General features: G+C 34.1%; 1 protein-coding gene across 1 annotated transcript in view; it reads right to left on the reverse strand.

Moving 5' to 3' along the window:
• The window catches only part of LOC105360780 (Krueppel-like factor 16), a 36291-nt gene extending 17085 nt beyond the window's left edge, over nt 1-19206 (reverse strand). The window contains exons 1-3 of the mRNA XM_011497781.1: nt 19176-19206; nt 11367-11706; nt 2474-2697 (exon numbers count right to left, since the gene is read on the reverse strand). Coding sequence (XP_011496083.1) covers nt 2474-2697; nt 11367-11706; nt 19176-19206 — 595 coding nt within the window. The remainder of the gene's footprint in view (nt 1-2473; nt 2698-11366; nt 11707-19175) is intronic.
• Between the last annotated feature and the right edge of the window lie 3129 nt (nt 19207-22335).

Genomic DNA, 22335 nt, shown 5'->3' on the forward strand with positions numbered 1-22335 from the left:
TCGTGTAAATCTATTTTCAAGCCTTTTAAAAGTTGATTTCTACTTATATATATATTTATTTATTTATTTAAAAGAGTTTCAAGTGGCAGGAAAAATGCACGGGCGCGGAGAAAATTTATCTCTCAGGTACGATTGTTCTATTACAAGTTGAAATAAAATGCAAAATTCATTGGTTTCTCGAGAAATTTGTATTTCACACTCATTGGCTGAAATATTAAATCAAAATTATATCCGCATACCGATCATTAAACTATCTTCATAATTGAATTATTTTGTATACAATGTTTTAAAAATATATATACATTAAATCTTGAACGTTAGAAGCATTAATATTAGCGTCGTAAAATATTTACAAGTTCGAGCACCGAGTTCCTTGCTTTCTTCGAGATAGTCGGCTTTGAGAAAATTTGATCAATGGTTTCATAAAGTACGCTACACTTAACAAAACACGCATTCTCAATTTCTATGTGGCACAGCTTGAACGGCGCCACTTAAAAATTGCTTTCATACGAAGTTTTCGTTTAAAATTCATCAAAAATCTAAAAGAAAAAGAAAAGATCGTGGAAGACATAATCGTTAAATAAACTTATATGCGCACAACCACAGCGTATGGATAAAGTGTCGGTCGAGTGTCGCAATGGGTGTATAAAAGAGTGCACCACGGTTTTTATCACTGGGTCGACGTAAATCACGTGGAATATTTATACACGATGAGCGAGAAGACGAATGAAATATATATGTTAAGCATGTGTATGTGCGCGAGTCGGCTGAAAAAAAAGAGACGTGCGTTTGATTCGTCGGTGGGCTTTTCACTTCGATCTTCTTCATCGTTGATGTCGAGTTTAATGCAATGAAAATTTAACTGAAAGTTACACAACTGAATTTTTATTTTACAATAGATATAAACTTAATTGAATTACTAATATAATAAATCTTTATGTACATCAATTATTCACTATAATTTGATGTATTAAAAAATAAAGTATAATAATTAAATTAACGAATTTTAGAACTATATTATTGGAAAATTAATTTTCATATTCTAAATTTTGTCTTGATGGGTACGTTTATTCAAAGAGATTTATAGCTTCTACTCAATGAGATATAAAAAATCTATATTTATTTAATAGAACTAAATTATTTGAGAATTTAATTCTCAACAACGTTTGGTAACACACACACATATATATATATATATATATACATATGACAGTGTATGTGAATTAAACAGATGATTTTCTTCAATAGTACGTTTTTATTTAATTGCCTTTAGACAACGATATTAATGATAGAAAAAGAAAATTAATTCCCTTTCAACTCATATGTTTAATGAAATATTTCTAAATGGATACATTCATACATTAAAATACAAATAAAGTGAATAATTCTAAATGTACATATACCTAAAGTAATTTTATGTCTACAAATTTAAACACTCTCCATCTATATATTTTTCCTGATATTTTATTAAAATACATTACTGAAAAGCTAATAAGATTATTTAATTTTCTTTTTTTATATTATTCTAAGCATACTAATAAATATTCGCGTATATAAAAATTAAAATTCATGTTGTAATCTGAAAATTTATTTCTTGTAATTATGCAAATCACAGCAAATGATCGCAATATTTCCATATACTCAATTACCTTAAAATCTTATAAATTTATTTGAAACGAAAATTTTTTCAGTTTAAAACTAAAAGACCCATAAAAATTAACAATAATTAATAAAAAAATTTAGCTATTTGATTAAAAAATTTAGACATTTTCAAAGTAAAGATTTCATAACAATTTATGAAATTATCATTATTTTACTCAAAGCCTATTATTATCATTAATAAAGAAAACAAGCTGATTTTACGGTTCATTAGTATTAGTTTTATATATAACAATGATATTACAAATTTATATTAATATTAATAAATAATCTGATTATTAACTTTCCATTTATATTTAAATATTCTATTTATGGTAATTTATTTAATACATCGATCGCCTCAAAGCTTAAACAATCGGTAAATGAAAAAAAAAAATTAAATATCGATAAGGTGCATCAGTTAACGTAATAAACTAATGACGTTAATTTGCAAAAGGATGTAAAAAGTTGTTTTCTACATTTTTTCTTTTTTTTTAAAATAGAGGTGGTTTATAGCTAACTAACTAATCAAACTAATACAAATGAAGGATTAATAAAGTAAATCATTGGTATCTAAATAGTTAGAGAGCGAATAACAATGGTAGTATGAATTTATGTTGAAGAGTTAAGATTTCCGAAATATTAATTTAATTAAGCAATTGGAAACAAACGCTCGTTTCAGCATCCTACGAAAATGAGGTGAAAGCTTAAACGAGAAAGAGCGTAAGCAAAAATATCGGCAGTCGAGTCGAAGAACGCGCCGATGTCGAGTAAAAGGATCGTCCTGAGAGGTTAGAGTTTAATCATCTAAATATGGGAAAATAATTCAACTTACCGGTGTGAGTCCTCTTGTGCGCCTTGAGGTGCGAGCTCTTGGTGTAAACCTTATCGCATCCGGCGACATCACACCTGTGCACCTTGCGCCGCTTGAGGGCATCCCCACATTCGCCATCGGCGACCCCGAGGCTCGTCCCGTTGCCACCGACGACGGGGGCATTATTACCTCTGCCCCCGAGACCGATGCCGGACGTCAATGCCGGCCGTTTATTATGGAATACCCTGTGATTGGGAAAATTTCGAATATCAGTGGAGTTCTTGGCATTTCAATTAAAGTCTCGATTAAACTCGGGCATTTATTATCTCGTATGCGTAAATTTGACATTTGTGACGTGCTAAGGGGCCGGATTTTACTTCAACATCTCGGGTCTCTCGCTAGATAGTGAATTTTCTCTGGCTTACTTAATTAAGCGTTTAGATAAAACTAAATACATATAAATTATGAAGGCATTTGCCATTTAACTTGCAAACTTTTGTATGACCAGTAGATATTTATCTTTGTCCCAAGTAAGCTTTTAGATAAAATTCCTTATGCTGTAGTGCAACTGAAAGGATATTTGATTTAATTACAGATTAGATTATGAATATACGCAAATGATAAAACTCATAGAATTATTTATTAAACATATTCATAAGGACAAAATATATTGTCTCATATTTATAGAAATCATTTTTCTCTATGTAAAAACAAAGAACGGAGCGTTTTTTAAAAGATATAAATAAATCTACGGTTGTTGTTAAAGCATTTTTATTAATTTAAAATAAGTAATATAAGTTTTTATTTTATTTATGCTTAATTATAAAATATAAATATTAAAAATAATTAAATATATTTAATTTATATTCAATTTTTCTTTATAGTTTTGAATGTAAATTTGAAAATATATCTTAAAATACTTACAGTATCCAACGTATTAAAAGTATGAAAATAATAAGATTAAGTATTTTACTTAAGACAACGAGTTGCCATTGTAACATTTGACTAATTATTATTATTTAATTGCTAATTCAATACTTAAAGCAAACTGTGTCAACAAGTACGATATTCTTTTACCGTGAAACTTATTTAACATTTTTGGTCATAACCTACTTTTCTTAAATCTAATTTAATAGTACGTTCACATCTTTGTTTAAGTTTACTTTAACGTTTCGCACTTGTTACTTCATCTTTTAAGACTTTATACCCTTTTTTTTGTTATTAGTCATTCTAAAGACATACATTGCTTGTGAAAATAAATTATTTTTGCAATGTTGACGAAGCCTAGAATTTCATACTCTAGCCATCTTCTAATATTTTGTATTATCAATCCTTTGATTCCAACGATTTTAAAACGTATTTAATTATTTAATTAATTTACTATAAATTTAATATGCATTACAACGATCATTTTAATTTAAATACTCATATTATTCTAAAATCTATTTTGATTTATTTATTATTTATTTAATGATTTATTTACAAGCAAATTGAATAAGATGCACAAAAGTCCATCTATTTGCTTGAAATCTTTAATAATTTGACAATTTAATACGTTATTTTTATGCATACTTTATGACATTCCCATAACGCATATTACTTTACAATCAATACAAGTAACGCGTTCTTAAAACATATTTAACTTGGACTAAATCTCTTTTGATTTTATATTTATTAATATCAACGAGTATATTTATATCGCTGAATGTTACGAATATACAGTACGTAGCTTTGCAAATTTTAATTTTGTTTTTCCCTGATGGTTGTTTAACTATTGACATGTTAATGTCCATATTATTTCTTGTCGACCTGCTATTTGTAAATCTGCATTGATAATCTATAATGATATATTCAGCATAGGATATGAGCATCGCTAATAAAAACGTTAGAAAGAATTTTGCGATAAGTATAGTATAATGAAATGCCTGCATAATTGTACATTATAAATGCGTGTTTAATATTTTTCTCTCAAAGCTGAAATAATAATTAACTCTTACATTTCTTTGGGCATAATCGCATATATGATAATAATAATTTAAATAAAATATTTACAATAAAATTTAAGTGCTTTAGAAAATATTTATTATGCTACAAACTTGACTTATTAATAAAATTACTGGCTAGAAAAATAATTTCCCATATTTCAATTTTAATTGCTTACTGTGCGCTTTCACTCGTAAGTTTTCCCAATATGGGATCATCTTCTGATCTTAAATTTCACGACTATATGCGAGAGCTTTAATTGCAATCCTTAAAAAATATGAATTACAGAGAAGAAAGGCCAAACAAAATATAATCTTAAGTAGCAGAGGTTAGTTCTAATATTATTTACCGTTGCACAAATATCAAATTTCAAAATAATCTTACAAATCTTGCGTAATTATAAATTTGAAAATTATTTTCAAATTTGTATTAAAGCCCTATTTCAGTTAATTACTACGAAACATACATGGAATTTAATTTCTTTTGCGCTATAATAGAATTATTTATATTTTACTCACACTAATGATTATAATATTACGTATGAATTAAGTGGAAAAAGAAAAAATAAAGAAAAAAAAATGGAAAAACATTCTACACATTAGGTAAATCATAATTATAAAATAACTGATTAGCTAATTAGATACTAAAAAGCGCAAGCATCTGCTTTAATAACTCTTCGTGTATTTTAAGACGAGATCAAGTAAATTTTCGATTACCTTATAGTTCTAGTTAAAATTCCGTTTGCTAATCTAAATTATATTTATCTAATCTTGTAAACGCGTGAAAAAAACAAAAAAAAAACAAAAAGCAAAAATCATAGTAAATTAATTGAAACGTTGAAATGGGCACTAATGCTTTTTTTCGTCCATCTCAACATTTATTCGGTCATACGCTTGCACATGCGCTACGCTGATTTTTTTTAGCCAAGTTCGAGCCAATGCGACCTTGACAGTGATTATGACAAGAAACCCTGTGCGATAAAATGAAGCCGAGAGCGAGACAAGATTACCAGGCGCAATGTCTTCATTCGTCATCCGTGGCTTTGTATGTCGCAGTCGCTCTCCGTTTTTCTTCGCGATCGACCTGCTTCTAGGAGGTCCGAGGCCGTTTATCGCTGTATTATTACATTTCACTTAGATTTCAAGAATGAAAAATTCATTGGTTTAGCCTCGTGGAGTTTTTCCAGGCGTTTTCACAAGTATACGAGGTAGTGGTTCTTGCAGATACCGTCACAACAACTACCATTTGCCATTTATAGAGCATCAAGAACGACTGTCCCATCCACCAAAGGATTATTAAGTTTTTAATTCTTTATTTCATAGCGTTTGCTCTCAAAAATCAATTCATTAGCTCGATCGCCCGACACGGCTTCCAACTGCTCTAAGGCTTATAAATATTTTTTCTACGTTTTCTCGTGTATTACCTCGGATACAAGCTTATGCTAGTATAGATCGCTAAGCCATATTATTATTTGCTACGTTTACTAATTTTTTTTTGTCTAAATTAAAACTTTACGTATAATAAATTACGACATTATTTGTTGTCATTTACTTCTTATAACTTTTTATGCTTCTTGCCAGATTACAATAAAAGTTTTACAAATACTTAAGTTCAGTAATAATTTATTTAAAATATATATTTGTTATACAGCTAGCAACTAATTGGATATTTATATCATAATTTCATGGCGAATTATACTGTGTTATTCTAAACATTATCATGGCATTCAAAATATTAAAATTAATTTTATTATTTAATATATATATATATATATATAGGAACTAAATAAATAAATAAATATTTAATGAAAGCTTTATAAAGAAATTTAAAAATTACTTGACGTACAATGAGAGCTAAATGCTCGAAAGTATGCATTTATACACATCAGTTTACCTCTGTCGTTCAAAAAACTTATGTCACAGAGCTGTCGTTATAATTATAATAACTAAATGCTATGTACTTTTGTTAAATTAAACGATTCGATTCAAGACGATCGACTTTTAACTGTTCAATTCATTAATTCTAGTAAAAAGTACTCGATACTCGCACAAAAGAGCCAAAAGAAAGATCTCGTAGATAAAATGTCGCAGGGAGTATTTTAAAGCAATAATATCCCAAATTGGTCAATAACTTTCGCTTGCTGCAAGATGTCGCTCACACCTGTCAACTTCTTACGGTTTCTCTGTAGCCAAGTGCACTCTCCGCTTTAGCCTAGCACTTTTTATTCCCCTTCTTGTACGATTACTATCGGAATAATCCTACAGCTCTCACGTTTAAGCGTTTGGAAGAAGAGGAGCCGGTCGAGAGTAGCTTTTTCATGGCAATGTTACGTTTAAGTTTAAGTCAGAAAAATACCTTGGGCTAATTTATAAAAGTGAGACTCTCCCGTTATTGTTCGGCTGGTAACATTATTATTTATGCTATTGTCAAATCGCTTGGCCAATGAAAGTGAATAATATTAACTAGAAATTTCGACAAAATCACTTTTTCCCATTTCCCACTGCCTAATAAATGCTCACGTACGTGCAAACATCACTCGAGAATAATATAATTGAATGGAAACGCACTCTGAGAAATTTCAAGCTTTCTTGCAAAACCCTATTAATTTCATTAAAAATATATTTAAATAGCATATTATATTACAATTTACATGTATTGTATGTGCAAATTTATTCGTTTTAATAGAGTTGATGTAAATTTTGTAGCACGTATATAAAGATCCCAATGTCCGCTATTCTGAAAAAGATGTTTGACAGAATTGTTTTTAAATTTGTCAAATTAAGCATTCTCGCGCAAAATAATAATAATTATTATTATTCTTACTTTTTTCGACAGTTTTTTTACTTTAAAGCACCATAAAAGAGCTTATACGGACATTTAAAATGAGGCTTTGTAAGAATTCTTAAAATGGAAAAGATATTCCTATGAAAGTTCGTATGACGTTAAGATAAAATAGAATATAAATCAATATGGATAATACAGTGGCTGGCTCATGATGATAGGAAGGAATTAAAAGACAGAACTAAAAATAAAAATAAATAAAAATAAATAAAAAAATCGCGGGTCAAGCATAATATCGCTGAACGCAATCGACATGGTAATAAATACGAAAGTGCGCCGCTGAGGGCATCAACCTCGACAATTACTGCATGTCAATCCGGGCGGGAAAAAGCGCCACTTCGACACCGAGACTCTTGAATTACGCAAGTGTGCGTGTCGAGGGGGCCGGTCATCGAGCAAAATCATTGCATCTCGGCAAAAAGGAGACGACGTTATTCGGCTGCCTCCGAACGCCGAGCCTCTCCCGAGCTCCGAATCAAGGAGGCGCGTCCACTTCGTGTCGGCGAGGACTTAACCAGCGATCGCGATAAAGGCGCTCGATTTTTCGTCTTCTTTTTCAGGTACTGACCGAGAAACGGGCACAGGTGCTTTCGTGAATTGGAAAATGAGATGGCCAGCGTACGCCCAATAATATTGACGTGTTACTTTATGGGCGCGCTAATAACGGCATTCCGAGGAATGCGACGCCATGTAAGGACGCGTCCTTTATATTCTTTTTGCGGCTCCAGCGCGAGTCGTCCACTGAAATTTCATTCCCTTGATCCACGCTGATTTCGGTTTATTACCGAGAGTACAGCGAGTCAATCAGCTTTGTTAATTTGACGAGGAGGCGAAGGCTTTTACGCTCCAACTTACAATTACCCCGGTATTTTTAAGAATTCCGCGAAAATCATCGTGTTTATGAGGCGCGCATTTATTTACTTTATGACTCGCATTTTCGATGCTGCGTGACAACGAGGGATATAGACGCCTGTGCATTTTGAAAATGGCCGCTCGAGTCGCGAGCCCGATAACAGCGGACCGGCACTGACACTGTGACCGGGCCTCGCGCAATGCGCTTAAGTTTCTCAAATTTATGCCCGCCAGTGCATTTTTAGCCACTCATATCAAAACTAATTTCAATCCCATCAGGCAACTATCGCTTTCACATCCCTCGCGACTTAATCCCACGGCAATGGTGTCCCAATCATCCGTGCAATAATTGCTCAATCAGCGCCGTAGCTCGTGATTTGTGAAGCCGACACGCCGTCCGATATGCCGTCCTTTCCGCAAATTTGTCAGCTGCAATTTGTCATTGAGCATATCGGTCGATAGACGTGTTTCCGGCTCCCGCTAAACGCAAAAACAATGCCTTGATTTATCGGCCGCTCATTACCGATTTTCCACTTCGGGCTTTTTTCCTTGGCGCATGGTAGCGGCAGCTCGTCGGTACGTTCGTACGAGGGAATAACCGGACGTACGAGACGATATGAGCCAGTTAGTTTTATACGTGACAAATTTTCAGGCCCGAGTAACGCGACAAGGAAACGCTGATTTACGAGTTCATATCGCCGCGTAAGTTGATTAGAAAAAGCATAGTCGATGCCTTGATTATTGGCGGATTATAGGAGGATTTTTAGCTTTCTTTTGCCTCGGTATGCTACTGGTCGCGGCATTTTTCACGTCCTTTAATGAATTTCCGTGCCTTCGGATTCCTCCTCCTCGGCAACATATAATTCAAGCAATTATTATAAGCTCGGCTATGCTATCGCGCTCCGACGTAAATAAAAAGCAATTATTTATTTCTTGCCGTCGAAGAAAATAAGTGGCAGCGCATTGTGGGCCGGAGTACCATTCGAACAACTCCGAGCTGTTCAGAATTCTTTTCAAAAGATAATTTATTATTGACATTAAGTATTCACGCGCATATTTATTTTAATGTAATACCCCATCAAAATTGAAATATAGTTATGAAGCCTTGATTTTATAATTATAAATTATGATGATCGTATTTTCGCATTGTTCCGTAAATGATTGAAAACAAAAACAAGACAAAACAAAACAAAACAAAAAAAAAAAAAAACAATCAAACAAATAAATACAAAAAAATTTATGAACTTAACCGAGTTTAAAATTCAATAAATATATTCGATTAATGAATGAATCGGATCGTTCACCGAGTGTCGATTTGTCACTGTATTTTATTTAAAAAATAGTAAACGTTATGCAACCAAGTTGGGATATTGCAATGCTAATAATATATTACAAGTAATACTGATTTTTATATTTCAAATGCTCAATCGACTGTTTGATACAGATTTTCACATTAATGAAAAATAATATATCTTGATGAGCAATAAGTTACTAATACAATAAATAACGGCTCGTGATGCTTCGATTACAAGCTTATATAACAATTCGTCCGTAATTTGTCCGTATTATTTTATTTTTCGCTTGTAAAATGCTTCGATCGGACTAATAAATTGTCGCACATTATCGATAATCCGGTTCTGGAAGATTTTTTGTTTTTTTGTTCTTTTTTTTTTATTTATTCAAACGGTAATTTCCCTTTTAAAATAAATTTTCTCGTTTTTATTGAACTATCTAGTATTCTCATTGCAGGTTAAATAATTGCTTGGTCGAAATGATGGAATTTATCTTACGATATCTGTTTATGATAGATGTTTTGCTACGTTCAATTTTAAAAGATAATTGTAAAATGGCTTGTGTGACAAGAACGTAATTTTTTAATTTATAACCTTTAATCTTTATAATTACGGCCTATTTCTAAGTAGTCGTTTGACTTTGAATTATTAAACGTCGAATATTTCGAGAAAAATAATCAAATAATCCTTTTGAGAATCATTGAAGCCGAACTGGTGAGGATAGGAGGTACGTTAGAATCCAAAATAATGTTAGACCAAGCTTTGAGCAAAGTTTTATGGACTTTATTGATCGATAATGTGGCTACGGAATCGATCCACGGAAATACATCATAAAGTAGCGCATGACAAACATTCGCCAGAGTTCAGACAAATTTTTAAGCCGAATACCCATTCAAATAACTCGACGTCCTCCGCATTCGATATTCTCTACCTTTCACCCCGATGCAAGTAGCCCATAACTCTTCCGCTTTTTCCATCAAAATCCACTCTCCTTTCCCCTGTCCCACTGGGCAACGTCTCCCCCGCATCGGTACGCGGCTAAAGCAAGCGAAAGGAAGATCCGCGACGGATAAGAGGCGAATCCCCCAGCCCTCCTATGAAGCGCTCGTAAAGCCGCAGCTTCGTCTTGGCATGTGGGCCTTATGCAAGTCGAAGTTCATCGGAACCCGTTATTCAAGCTGGAAATAATTAGGTTGGCCGATCGGCTTTTATGACACCTGGCCATCCGCGACTGTTTAATGTCACGGAGACCGACTACGGGGCTTAATACTACCCTGTGCGTATATTTTAATCCTACTTAGTCGTACAACGACAACGTTTATTAAATACCGAGGCTTAAAGAGGTCTTCAATCAGTTACGTCTGATAATAATTTATACCGAATTAATTCATTGCATCTACCCTTCTGACATACATATACATATACATATGTGTGCGTGTGCGTGCGTGCGTGTGTGTGTGTGTGTGTGTGTGTGTGTGTGTGTGTGTGTTTCTTTTCGTTGTTTCTTTCTCATAATTCACCGTCTGTTCGACCAATGCGTAATGTTCGCCTGTGGCGCTTAATGCCTACATCGACTGCCTTATTTAAGGAAAAAGGGAACCGATAAAGTTGCAGGATTCGATGTAGCGTCCTGCTAACTATCAATGGTACAACTACCGCGAGTCCCGCTCCTATCGTTTGTTTTTTTATCCGCAGCCAGTAGTGTCTGATTGGTCATAAGCCACTAAATTCCAATGTTTTCATATATTCCGCGATGATATTAATTTTATAACGCATAAATTGCACATATTAATGTAGGGAGGTGTATAATGCTGATGCTATTTATCTCTAATATTCCGTTTAGGAAGCTTGAGATACCCGAGTCGATTCCTGATCTAATATTATTAGCGATTTTCTCGCTAAGCGACACCCTCCCCCCGCCACAATAACAATAATATCAAACTTACAGCGAGGCCTCCTTGATTTGTAGGGCAAGGAGTGCCGCGGAGGAAGATACGAAGACGGGATCGGGTGGCTCCATGGCGCAGACGCCGAGGTCTCGGTGACGCTCGCGCTCCCTATGTCGCTCCGCTCGACACTCCATCCGGCCCCGCATCATCGTCTCCCTGTCGCGTTCGCAATCCGCGATCCGGGCGCCGAGAGGCGCCGTTCGTCGCGTTCGCTCCTGGTGGTCTCGCTCTCTCGCCATGTCCGCCAGCGGCAGACTCGGCGACACTGCAGAAACAAAGAGGAAATCGGTTAATGTATATCGTCGTTTTGGCTTCCTTTCTGAATGACTCGAGACAGCTGTAATGGATTAATGAATTAAAAATAGATAGCGACTTTGCGCCGTATAAATTGAAATTTTGTTGAAGAATAATGTAAAGAGCGTTTGGGGGGAGCGGGGGGGGGGGTGAATCGATGAATTAAGTACTGCTGAATACTTATTTAATAAATATTAATATGAAGAAGATTAAGAATGATATGATATAATTTAAAAATGCCTTTTTAAACCTATGTTCCTGGTATAATATATTATAAATGTATATAGTATTTGTTTGTGGTAAATACGAAAGGCTCTTTTAACCTCAATTTATTGCAACGTTTTGCAGTGTAACCGTTGACTTAACACCCACGATCAGAAACAACAGTGATAAATAGTGTACCATTTCTCGCGTGATACATTAAATTGATTCAAGTATAAATCTATGGTTATTTCGAATTACTCTATGAACGCTCGTTAATATCGGATTAAGGACTCAATTTTTTCTGCGCCATCAGCAAGTACTTCCGTAATTGTTTATTTGTCCAATGAAGATCAAGCAAATTTCAAACAGTCAAAGCTTAAAATACAAATACAATGAGAAATCGGAGAGAAAAATTTGTTTGACTGGCAATTTGTTTCAATGTAAAATATGTAATAAAAAATTGTAATATAAAATATACAAAAGTGCCTATAAAAGTTCTGAATAAATATTAGTACGGAGCCATTATTTGTAAGCACAATTGTATTTGTGCCTGATAGATAACAATTTTTAAATTATTTCATAATACGCGATTCGCCGCTCGAGAAATTAGATAATAAAAGACAAAACAAAAAACAAAACAAACAAAACAAACAAAAAAAACAAAAGAAACAAAGTTAAAAGAAAAATGTACAGAGCCTAAGAATTATAACGCGCTATTCTTTAAAAACAGACGAGATTGCATCTCGATCGCCCTGGTGGTCTCGAGCAATTCCAAATGGCTACACATTAAATACTTATGTAATATGATATTCTTGCATTTAGGAATCGTAAGCTTTCGCGCGCTCTTGTATTGGACAAGCCGAGCGTCTTAAACATTAATTTAATTACGCCAAGAACTTGTTATGTATTCGCTTTTCTTTCGGCGCGCATAATGAGAACTCCGCGTTTCAATGTGATATCCCGAAGGTGCATCGCTTGCGCAACAGACGCAATTTATAAGCGCACCGCGCGTCTTAATCATTAAGGAGGGCCGATCGATCTTGCTCGAGCCAACGCTATAAAACAGTAGTGCACTGTTCGTCGACGTAGCGCTTAAGTTCAAGTATTAGCGAGCCTAGGCGTCCTCGCGGGAGAAGCAACGAGCTCGTTCGAACCGGCTAAAAGCTCACATCCGGGCGAAGGGAAAGCGCGACATCATAGGGGTGAAACGGTCGAGCAAGAAGTACGTCGAGCCGTCGGTCGATAAAGGTCGCGCGATACTTATTTATCGTACCCCCATGACGCTTCGTAATTTACGGATGAGCAGGTGCTTGCGCATGCGTTCGGCCTCTCGGCGCTCGATACCAGGAATCGCGAAAATATTAAATATCAAAGGCCAGAGAGGTGTTAAAATTTTTAAACATCGATAATTAATGGCCCCAACAAAGGATTATTATACGAGTAGTGCAGCAGTCGCCATATAATGCTAATATACAATAGAATGGGAATAGTCACGAAAATGTTAATTTCGTAGCGACCATGTGTTTTATATTGATTAAAAAGTCATAATTATCAAAAAACTTGCGTAGCGTTTGATAGAATTGTTTATTATGTTACGTGATAAACCAACGAGATGAATTATTTGCAAATCGAAAAGCTGACGTTAGCCTCGTTACCTGAATATTAACCGTTAATTGTGCTTGTGTAAAATTCCAAAGAGATTATCGATCATTTGCACCGGGATAAAGTTATATTTAAGATATCGGGGAGATTTTGCAAATGCAAATTCTTAGGCTAGACTCCCTTCTTATCAAACTAGTAAAAGATTAGCTCGAGCCATACTTTGAAAACCAGTTGCCGGTATGAGCCCTGTTATTCACAGAGCTACGACCATTTCTGCACACGATTATGCCAGAGAAGCATTTATCCAATGTATTGTTTAAGACTGGCGGCCCCCTATTCTCTTCGTGCCGTTGCACGTTTCTTAAACGAGCGCATTATATTTTAAATGCCGCTTAATGGCTCAGCATCCGACGAAACACGAGCCCATCAACCAACGAAACAATGTAGCGATAATTCCAGAAGAACACGGCGCGAGGACGTACGCGTTAACGGTAAGCAGCCGGGAAATCCGATAGCCGCGCTCGCAAATCCGCTCGGAATGATCCTATAGGAGCCGGGGATTGACAGTGAGCGCGCGCTCCGATAGATTTATTTAACGGGCGAGCAACCGCTTATAACGTAATGCAGCCGCGAGCGAGCTTCAATTTTCGTCGAGTTGGATAATTTACGCCTTAACTCCCATAAATTACCGGGCATTGAGGCGCGACGAAATAGCAGCGACGGGGGCGGTAAGAGGTTGGTGGGGATGCAACGGTCGCGCCCACTGCCCTCAAAATGAAATTAACGAGAGCGCGAAAAAGATGATAACTAGAGGGGTTGTTGTTGCTGCTGCTGTTGTTGATGATGTTTGTTTGCGTGGTAGCGAAGGAGGAAGAGTAGGAGGAGTGGGAGGATATTATTGCGATCGCTCTTGCCAAGATGCCGACACGACAATTATTATGGCAAACTACTCTCTTGATAATGAATTCTGTTGGTAGAATAATTACAGAATAATAGAATTCCCCGATCTTGCGTGGCTTATCGGCCTTTGAACGATACGCTCCCGACAATTCTACAATATATTCTTAACCGCGCGATACAATACATTTAGATGATCCCAGCATTATATAACGATTTGTCGACGCGCCATGTGGCTGCTAAATACAACTGTCGCCTTACCGGAAGAGGCACGGACTGACAGCGCCGTTTCATTTTATATTCCAGTGGCGTGTCGATACTAGGATGCGATCGACCCTTACCACGGCAAACTATTGCGATATTTCGAGAGAGATACGTTTAATCTTCGGTCTCGCACCAATGTTTTGTCATTCTCCCTACTCCAATTCCCATTGCCGGCCTGATAAAGTCGCTACGACCTTTAAAATGCAGATAGCAATGGGCTTGTGTCGATAGACGCTTGTCCGGGCGTCGCGCACCTTCTTCTCTACGCAATTTACCGAGCCGTCGTTGGGAGCTTGACACGCGGCTGTCGATTTACCGAGTAGCTTTTACAATCGCAGTAACGACCTCACCTGGCAATGCTTGACCGAGAACTCGGGGAATCCTCTATCGAGCCGATGCTCCGTACGCTAAATGCTAATATGCTCGGGAGGTAGATTCTCTTCCTCGTACGATGAAAACTTTTTCACGTAAATCATCATAAATTATATTTTCATTGTCTCACAAATTCTTGCATATAATTTACGGTGTGCAAATCTTATTGGATATATTTTCGACAGCGTTTATTAGTTAAGAAATAAAAGACCCGGTAAATCCAACTACTTTCGATGTAGTACAAAGCACCTGTCTCTATTGCTTCAAATATCATTGGCCTATTGTGCTCAATGCCATTTCTAAAGAGCGCATTATTCCATATGCTTGAACAATCCCACCGAATTATTTATGCATTATTTACGCCACATGATTGCAAACATTGTATGAAGATTAGTTATAGAAAGTACTGAAATATTAAGTTATTGATTTGTCGAGAGATTTCCGAACACCACGAATATTAATAGACAATGCATCGGACTTAATAGGTAATTCAAGCACTGAATGACGTTATTTATTATGCATTTTTGCTTTTTGCAAAGAAAGAGAGAGAGAGAGAGAGAGAGAGAGAGTAATCAAATTTAGTGAAAAAGTAAAATAAAAGAACAACGATTATACGAAATTATGCATGTAAGTATCAAAACATTAGCCAATACACTGTATACTAATAATGTAAAAATCTAACCTTTCCATTGAAATATCATTATTTTAAACTATTACATTATGATAACATGGCGCCTTTCTCATTTTCTGTAATAATTTTCGAAAATTATTGTTATTAGAATAACTCTTTTGCTATATTTTTTCTCAAGATAAATGCTTAATAATCTAATTCCATGTTTCAAAAGAGAGCTTGTCATGTAATATAGTAAGGCTTAAAAGATAGCTCCAATTTTCTTTACTTCAAAAGCAACTCATGAAAGTGTGAATTTTTATGAGATTATCTAATTATTATATCATTATTATCATTAACTAATGATTATATAGCATCTTTTTATATCGTACATTAACAAAGCTGCAATTTTTGAATTTATTAAATAGATAGGCAGTGAGGGGCGATGGGATGGAGGGGTTGAAGGAGGAGGAGGAGGAGGAGGAGGAGGAGGAGGAGGAGGAAATCAGTCAAACACAAAGTAAGAGCAAAGTAAGCTGGGAAAACAGGCTATTTATCGACACGCATAAAATTGCGCATTTTTCCAAGTGCCGCACTTACCTGTAACGTCTCGAAGTATTTACAGATTAAGACATCCCCATCATAATTTAAAAGCTTTTCTACGCTCCGGCGACATCGCGCACTTGGCTCTAACTCACCTGTTGTGGTATTTCCTTCATCCCCCTCTCTTTATCAGTCTCTCTCATCCTCGCGTTTGTCCGTCTCGCTTGCTTCTTTATATCGAGCCCGCATCTACGATCCACGCGAACACTTTATTGATTTATCATTCGTTCGTAATCTATACAGGCGGTAATGTAACTTAACTGCGGTCAAACATTTTTGCTGTCTCGCTTCTCCACGGATAAAACAACCCCGATTTTTTCATTTGTTAGTCATTTATCGCGCGCGCTACATCAAATGCAATGAAAACGCTCGTGCGATCAAGGCGTTTGCGGCTAGTGATAAATTGGTGTTGGATGCGCGTAGATCTAGCCAATTAAAAACAATAACATGCTGTATTCAGATTTTGTTACAAAATGAAAATTTCCTTGCCAAGGCATTTTAAGGGATTCGTTGTTTACGAATTGTCAATTATATCGATGAATACACGCTTATCCATCCATTACGATTCGATTTAATTTTCGAGGTTGTGAATTTCATTATCACTCATCGAAACATCTACAACGGCCATACTTTAAGAATCAAATTATTAATTATTTACAGTAATTTGCATTGTTTGCATGATGTTCGTTGTAATTTTGCAACCCAAATATACAAGCACTATAATATAAGACTATTTAATCCCACTATCATAAAGATAAACGAAAACAATATTATTTATAGTAATGCAAAAAATTATTAGCAGAATTATGATAAAACATTCGATTCATTCTACCGAAATAATATCGATAATGGATTTCTTTTAATCGGATTTCTGTACAGTTGTTGCAGTTACACGCTACAATCATTATCTTAGATTGCAAACACGATATAAAATAATAAATTATGAACTATTTAAGAGATTAATGGAAGTTTATTATAAGATTTTTGCATAATATGGAGGACCACTAAAACGAAACACAACATCAATACTCGTAATAAAAATACAATTTTCAAATCGGCTTCTTATATTCCGGCTTTGACGTTTCGGAGCCTTTCCACTGGTGATCAACTCCTACATCTTATGTATCTATAGAATAAGTTACTTAGCTACATCTATCTACCTTCCGAGAAAGTAAGTCAGACTTTTCGATTGCGAAAATCGTACAATTGTTCGTGTAATATAGAACAGCATAATAAAGAGAGGAGGGTGGGAGTCCTCCCCCGCGAGATCGGCGCTATATCTTCGACCGGAGCCGTCGTGGGAATATTGATCGATGCGTGGGCGTCATCGCATAATGCGTGGATATACCGATACGCATAGTAGGTGAAAATTGCTCAATTCTCCCGTTTGATACTAGCAAACCTGATATCGATATGTCGTTCGCTGTTTATTCGTCAAACTTTTAAACATCTTACTATTATTCGTGTAATTACCGAAACGAAAGAAGCCTTGTTAAAAATTTTAATGTACTCGGCTGGATGTTAATTGCATCGAGGGCGTGAATCATAGTGAAAGGACGATTTAGCAAGTAATTGGTATGAATCATTCTGCCATTGTAACTCATTTTTCTTTTTAAGACTTGGTCTAGGTATGCAAAGTTCCTACGCATTTGAGTTATTCGTGCTTTAAAAAGTATTAACCATTTTCTATATTGACTAGCGAGCAAAGACGGTAGTTTATTATAAAGTCTATGATTATAGAGTTCAGCGTATAAAAATGTTTAACGATAATCTCATATTGCTGAAATATATCTTTAAATTCGCGCGAAAATGCTAAAGTGAATATGAAAGCCAATCGTCGAATTTATGAAAATTTATGATTCCAATTAAAAGACGCGAGAAAAGTGGATAATACATTGGATTCTAAATGACCTAAAATTGATAAATCATTATGTAAGTGACTCGGCGACACTTTAATATATTCGCTGATAATGCAAATTTAAAGAGAACAATTATTATTTATGTTAAGCGTTTGTTTCGTAATCCTGACAAGTGCCGTAGCCCTTCTAATACGTACAGTGAGATAATTGGGTCCGTGGCGAAAGTGCTCCTGCTGTACAAATACATCTTACTTTTTATCAAACTACTAGGTGGACCAAAAATATGTCTGTAATTTTTGTCTCTATATTGTGTGCGATTTATATGCTTCACTCGGTGAAGCCGAGTAAAAACATTGACTGCCAGTTATTTGGATTAGCGAAGTAAGTGAATAATAGTAGATATGGGGGATGAAGAATTTTCGTACGCAGCGCCTTTATTTATATTATTACACGACTTCGTATATGCTCGATGATTTTCTTAGATGCTTAATTTAGTCGAATTATTTGGGCTTCTTGTATGCAATATACTCTTATCATAATTACCAATATAAATATACATTTTAATATACACTATTATACATATAATTTTATGATCATACCGGATAAGATAGTAATAAGCATGCCTAATGTATTTTTTAATCTTAACGTAAAACTTATTAAAATTATCTCTTTTTCATTTAACAGCCTAAAAATTAGCAAACTATTTTGTATTTCATATGCTCGCAAACATATTTCTACATTTTTTATTTCATTTAATTTTATTGTTGTTGTTGATATTTTTATTTACATTTTACTTAATTTTTATTTAACTGTAATAATACTCTCATTATTTCGAAGCTCCCGCTGAAGTCCTTAGAAATTATATTTATTTCATTTTGTGCATGATAATCGAGAAAAAATGTTATTTATTGCAATTATGACTTTGTGTGAATTCTGCCACGCTCTTACTTAGTTAGAGATCTTCGAAGACAAGCACAAAAATGTTAATATACTAGATCACTAAATTTCTTGAAGTGAGAATGCTGTTTCTCATTCATTTTGACTGGTATAATCACTTTAATGGGATAACTTCTCACTGCAATCAAAACGAAAATACCATACCATTCTTCAATTTTGAAGATTTATCAGGCATATCAGCATTTACGTAGAAACTACTCTATAATCTATTAGAATTCGCTATTAAATGCGTGATCACGATTGCTCGGTCAGTGCTGCACAATCGATTTTTCTAATAGCGAGCAACCTTATTATTAACATGGGATAAAGAAGAAGGAAATAGAAATTATCGGAAAAAATTTATGGAATGCATTAGCTGATTAAAATAATTTAACATATTTATATGAAATTATAAGGCTTCGATTATACAACTGATTCGATTTTCGTATTGTTTAAGGACCCGATTGATTAATTAATAATTATAATTGTTTAATTGTATTGTCGGGACAATAATATGGAATCTTAAGTATATTTATGAAATGTTAGTTTCATAAAATGTCTTTATGCTCTCTAGCCTCTTACTGAGATTTGAATTGAAATTCTCAGTAATGAAATGTACGTTACTATCGTGTGAAATCCTTAAAAGCTTATGCAGCACTTTCAGGCTTCTTAAAAATTAAAGTGCAAGTAAATTCAATGCCTGAGCTTCGTTGTCATAGTCCAAGCAACAGTGTAAGAACGAGAGATAGGATAACCAGACGGAGGCGATATGGAAAACTGACTTGAAATACTCGCGGGGTAAAGAGGAAAGTTATGGTAAGGTCAGCGGCTACGTCTCGTGGCCGTAAAATTAATTCGTTCGGATAAAGTGCTGTTGGAGGAGCGGCAAACAAAAAGGATAAACTATTATTCGCCCATTATTTGCATTCGATACCGCGACGAAGGTATCATTTTGCGTGCGCGTGAGAAAATGCCGGTGTTAGAGTTAAAGCGATAGGCCGAGGGAGAATTTACCTCGATAAGCTCAACAACTCGTGAGTTTGAGTGTGCGTGTCGTAGGGATGGACATAAGAAATGATGAGATAACATCGTTTCTTCACTCAATGAGCGATGTAATGTTGTATTATGCAAGGATAGAACAAAATTCAAGCATAATTTGATGCTACTCGGACAAATCTTCTTTCGTTGATTCTGATCGAGATACAATTCACAAGTGTTTGAGGTATAAGTAACTAACGACTCATTTGTTGGTCACTTTTATTCCAAAGTCGTTCGATATTCACCAATATTTACTAAACAGCATGTATATTGTCATTATTAGAATTTAATGTTTCGATATTTTCAATCTTCTCTAGATTCTAAGTATGATATTCTTAATGCACTTGTTTTAAACTATTGAACTTACGATATTTTCAGAGTTAGTAAAATTAATTGAAAGGTTTCTTAATAAAAAAAAAAAAAAAAAAAAAAAAAAAAAAAAAACATTTTTATATATATATGTGTGTGTATCAAATTAATCATAATACAATAAACATTAATTCTTATACACAATTTTTTATTAATTTCTTAAAATATATAAAGTTATTTGAAAAAATAAATCCTTTTATTAACTATGCTTAATACAAAGACCATATAAAGAATCTTTAAAATATTATATTATCCATAAACTGTATGATAGTATCTGTATTTAGAGAAGAAATTTTAATAAAATCGATCAATTGACTCCTCATTACACTAATCATACATTCAATTATTAAAAATGTTGATGACGATACATATCACATCATTAATGTATTTAATGTAAAAATATTAAAAAAAAGTTTGACTTTTTTTGGGAAAAGCGAATGGCTGTTGTATATATTTAATGAATACTCATTTTTATTACAATATAACCGTTCTTTTTTTTTCATTTCATTCACTGAATGTCAATTGTTTTCTGAAAAATCTTTAAAGATTTAAAGGCTATAATACATAAGGCCTTTCTTACTTTAATGGATTCAACTTGGTTATGATTACTTCTCTCTTACTTTTACTTTATTTTCTCTTTCAATTTATTGCATTAATACAAATATAAAGAATCATGACAAAAGTAAGATGATTCTTCCGAAGAAATTTATTACTTACGTTTTATTTTATTTTATTACATTCCTTTTATTGTATCAACATGATGTATGCAATACTATTATAATGCATAATAAATAATAATAAATTATGAAGTATAATAACGAACAATAATTAATATATGAAAATAAGTAACATCTACAATAAAATTATTTACAGTTAATATAAATAAATTGTTATATAAGAATATCTTTAGATTTTCATTATATTCAGAAACAAATTTTCTAAATAAAGAATTTTCTAAATGTTATTTATATTATTATAATTTTATCTAAAGACAGAATAGTTTTTAAGAATTGACAAGACTTGAGTATTGTATGAAAATAATATATCTTGTAAGAATATTGTATACAAAAACAGGAATGTGTCATAAAATTCTTGTTTAAGGTGTAATAACCTAAATAACTATTAAAAATATTTCTACTAGATGATCTTGCTTCGTTTCAAAATTGTATTCCATATGAAAAATATTAAACTCTTTGTAGCATTTAATTTAATCAATTATTTCATTGATCTTATCAGGTTGAGTCGATTGCTGCGGCATTACTAGAACTACTAACCAAAAGATGCTAGTTCAAAATAATAATTGGCTATCGAGGAAAGTTGCGGGAACGTTAGTGTAGATCGATAAAAAGACAAAGCCAAGCGAGCAAATCCATTAAATGCACTTAAATGCGTTTTGCATAAGTGGTAGTACCCTTACGTTTTCTTCATTTGCATAGGTATGTGACTCCCGCGTGAAAACTGCTTTTAATGATCGGGATTGCAAAGTATACGAAAGCAAAAGCGGTATGATTGAGCCAAAGTGGTGTAATTGATTTAAAGTTGCGCCGGTGATGACTCCTTTTACATCTTTTTTTTCGCATTTCCGCGGAGTTCATCGCGATTCGTTACACGTTCAACTTTCGGCGTGTCAGGCTCGTGTTGACTCTTCTTTTTACTTTTTTTTTCTTCTTTTTTCTTTTGTAATATAGATTTTTTGGAAAGAAAATTAAGTTTACTATTTTTCATTTGTGTGTGTGTGCGCGCATGTGTATATCAGTTTTAATAATAAATTATTATAAAAGTATTAGATTAAAAACATTAGAATGATCGCTTAGTTATTGATTAAGGGATATTTTTATGTATTTCCAGCAGATACATTAGACAGATTTTCATAATAATTTGTGCAACATTTATCTTATCTTGTAATATTTGTACATAC

Source organism: Ceratosolen solmsi, unplaced genomic scaffold (assembly GCF_000503995.2).
Source record: "Ceratosolen solmsi marchali unplaced genomic scaffold, CerSol_1.0 scaffold47, whole genome shotgun sequence".
Lineage (NCBI taxonomy): Eukaryota > Metazoa > Arthropoda > Insecta > Hymenoptera > Agaonidae > Ceratosolen > Ceratosolen solmsi.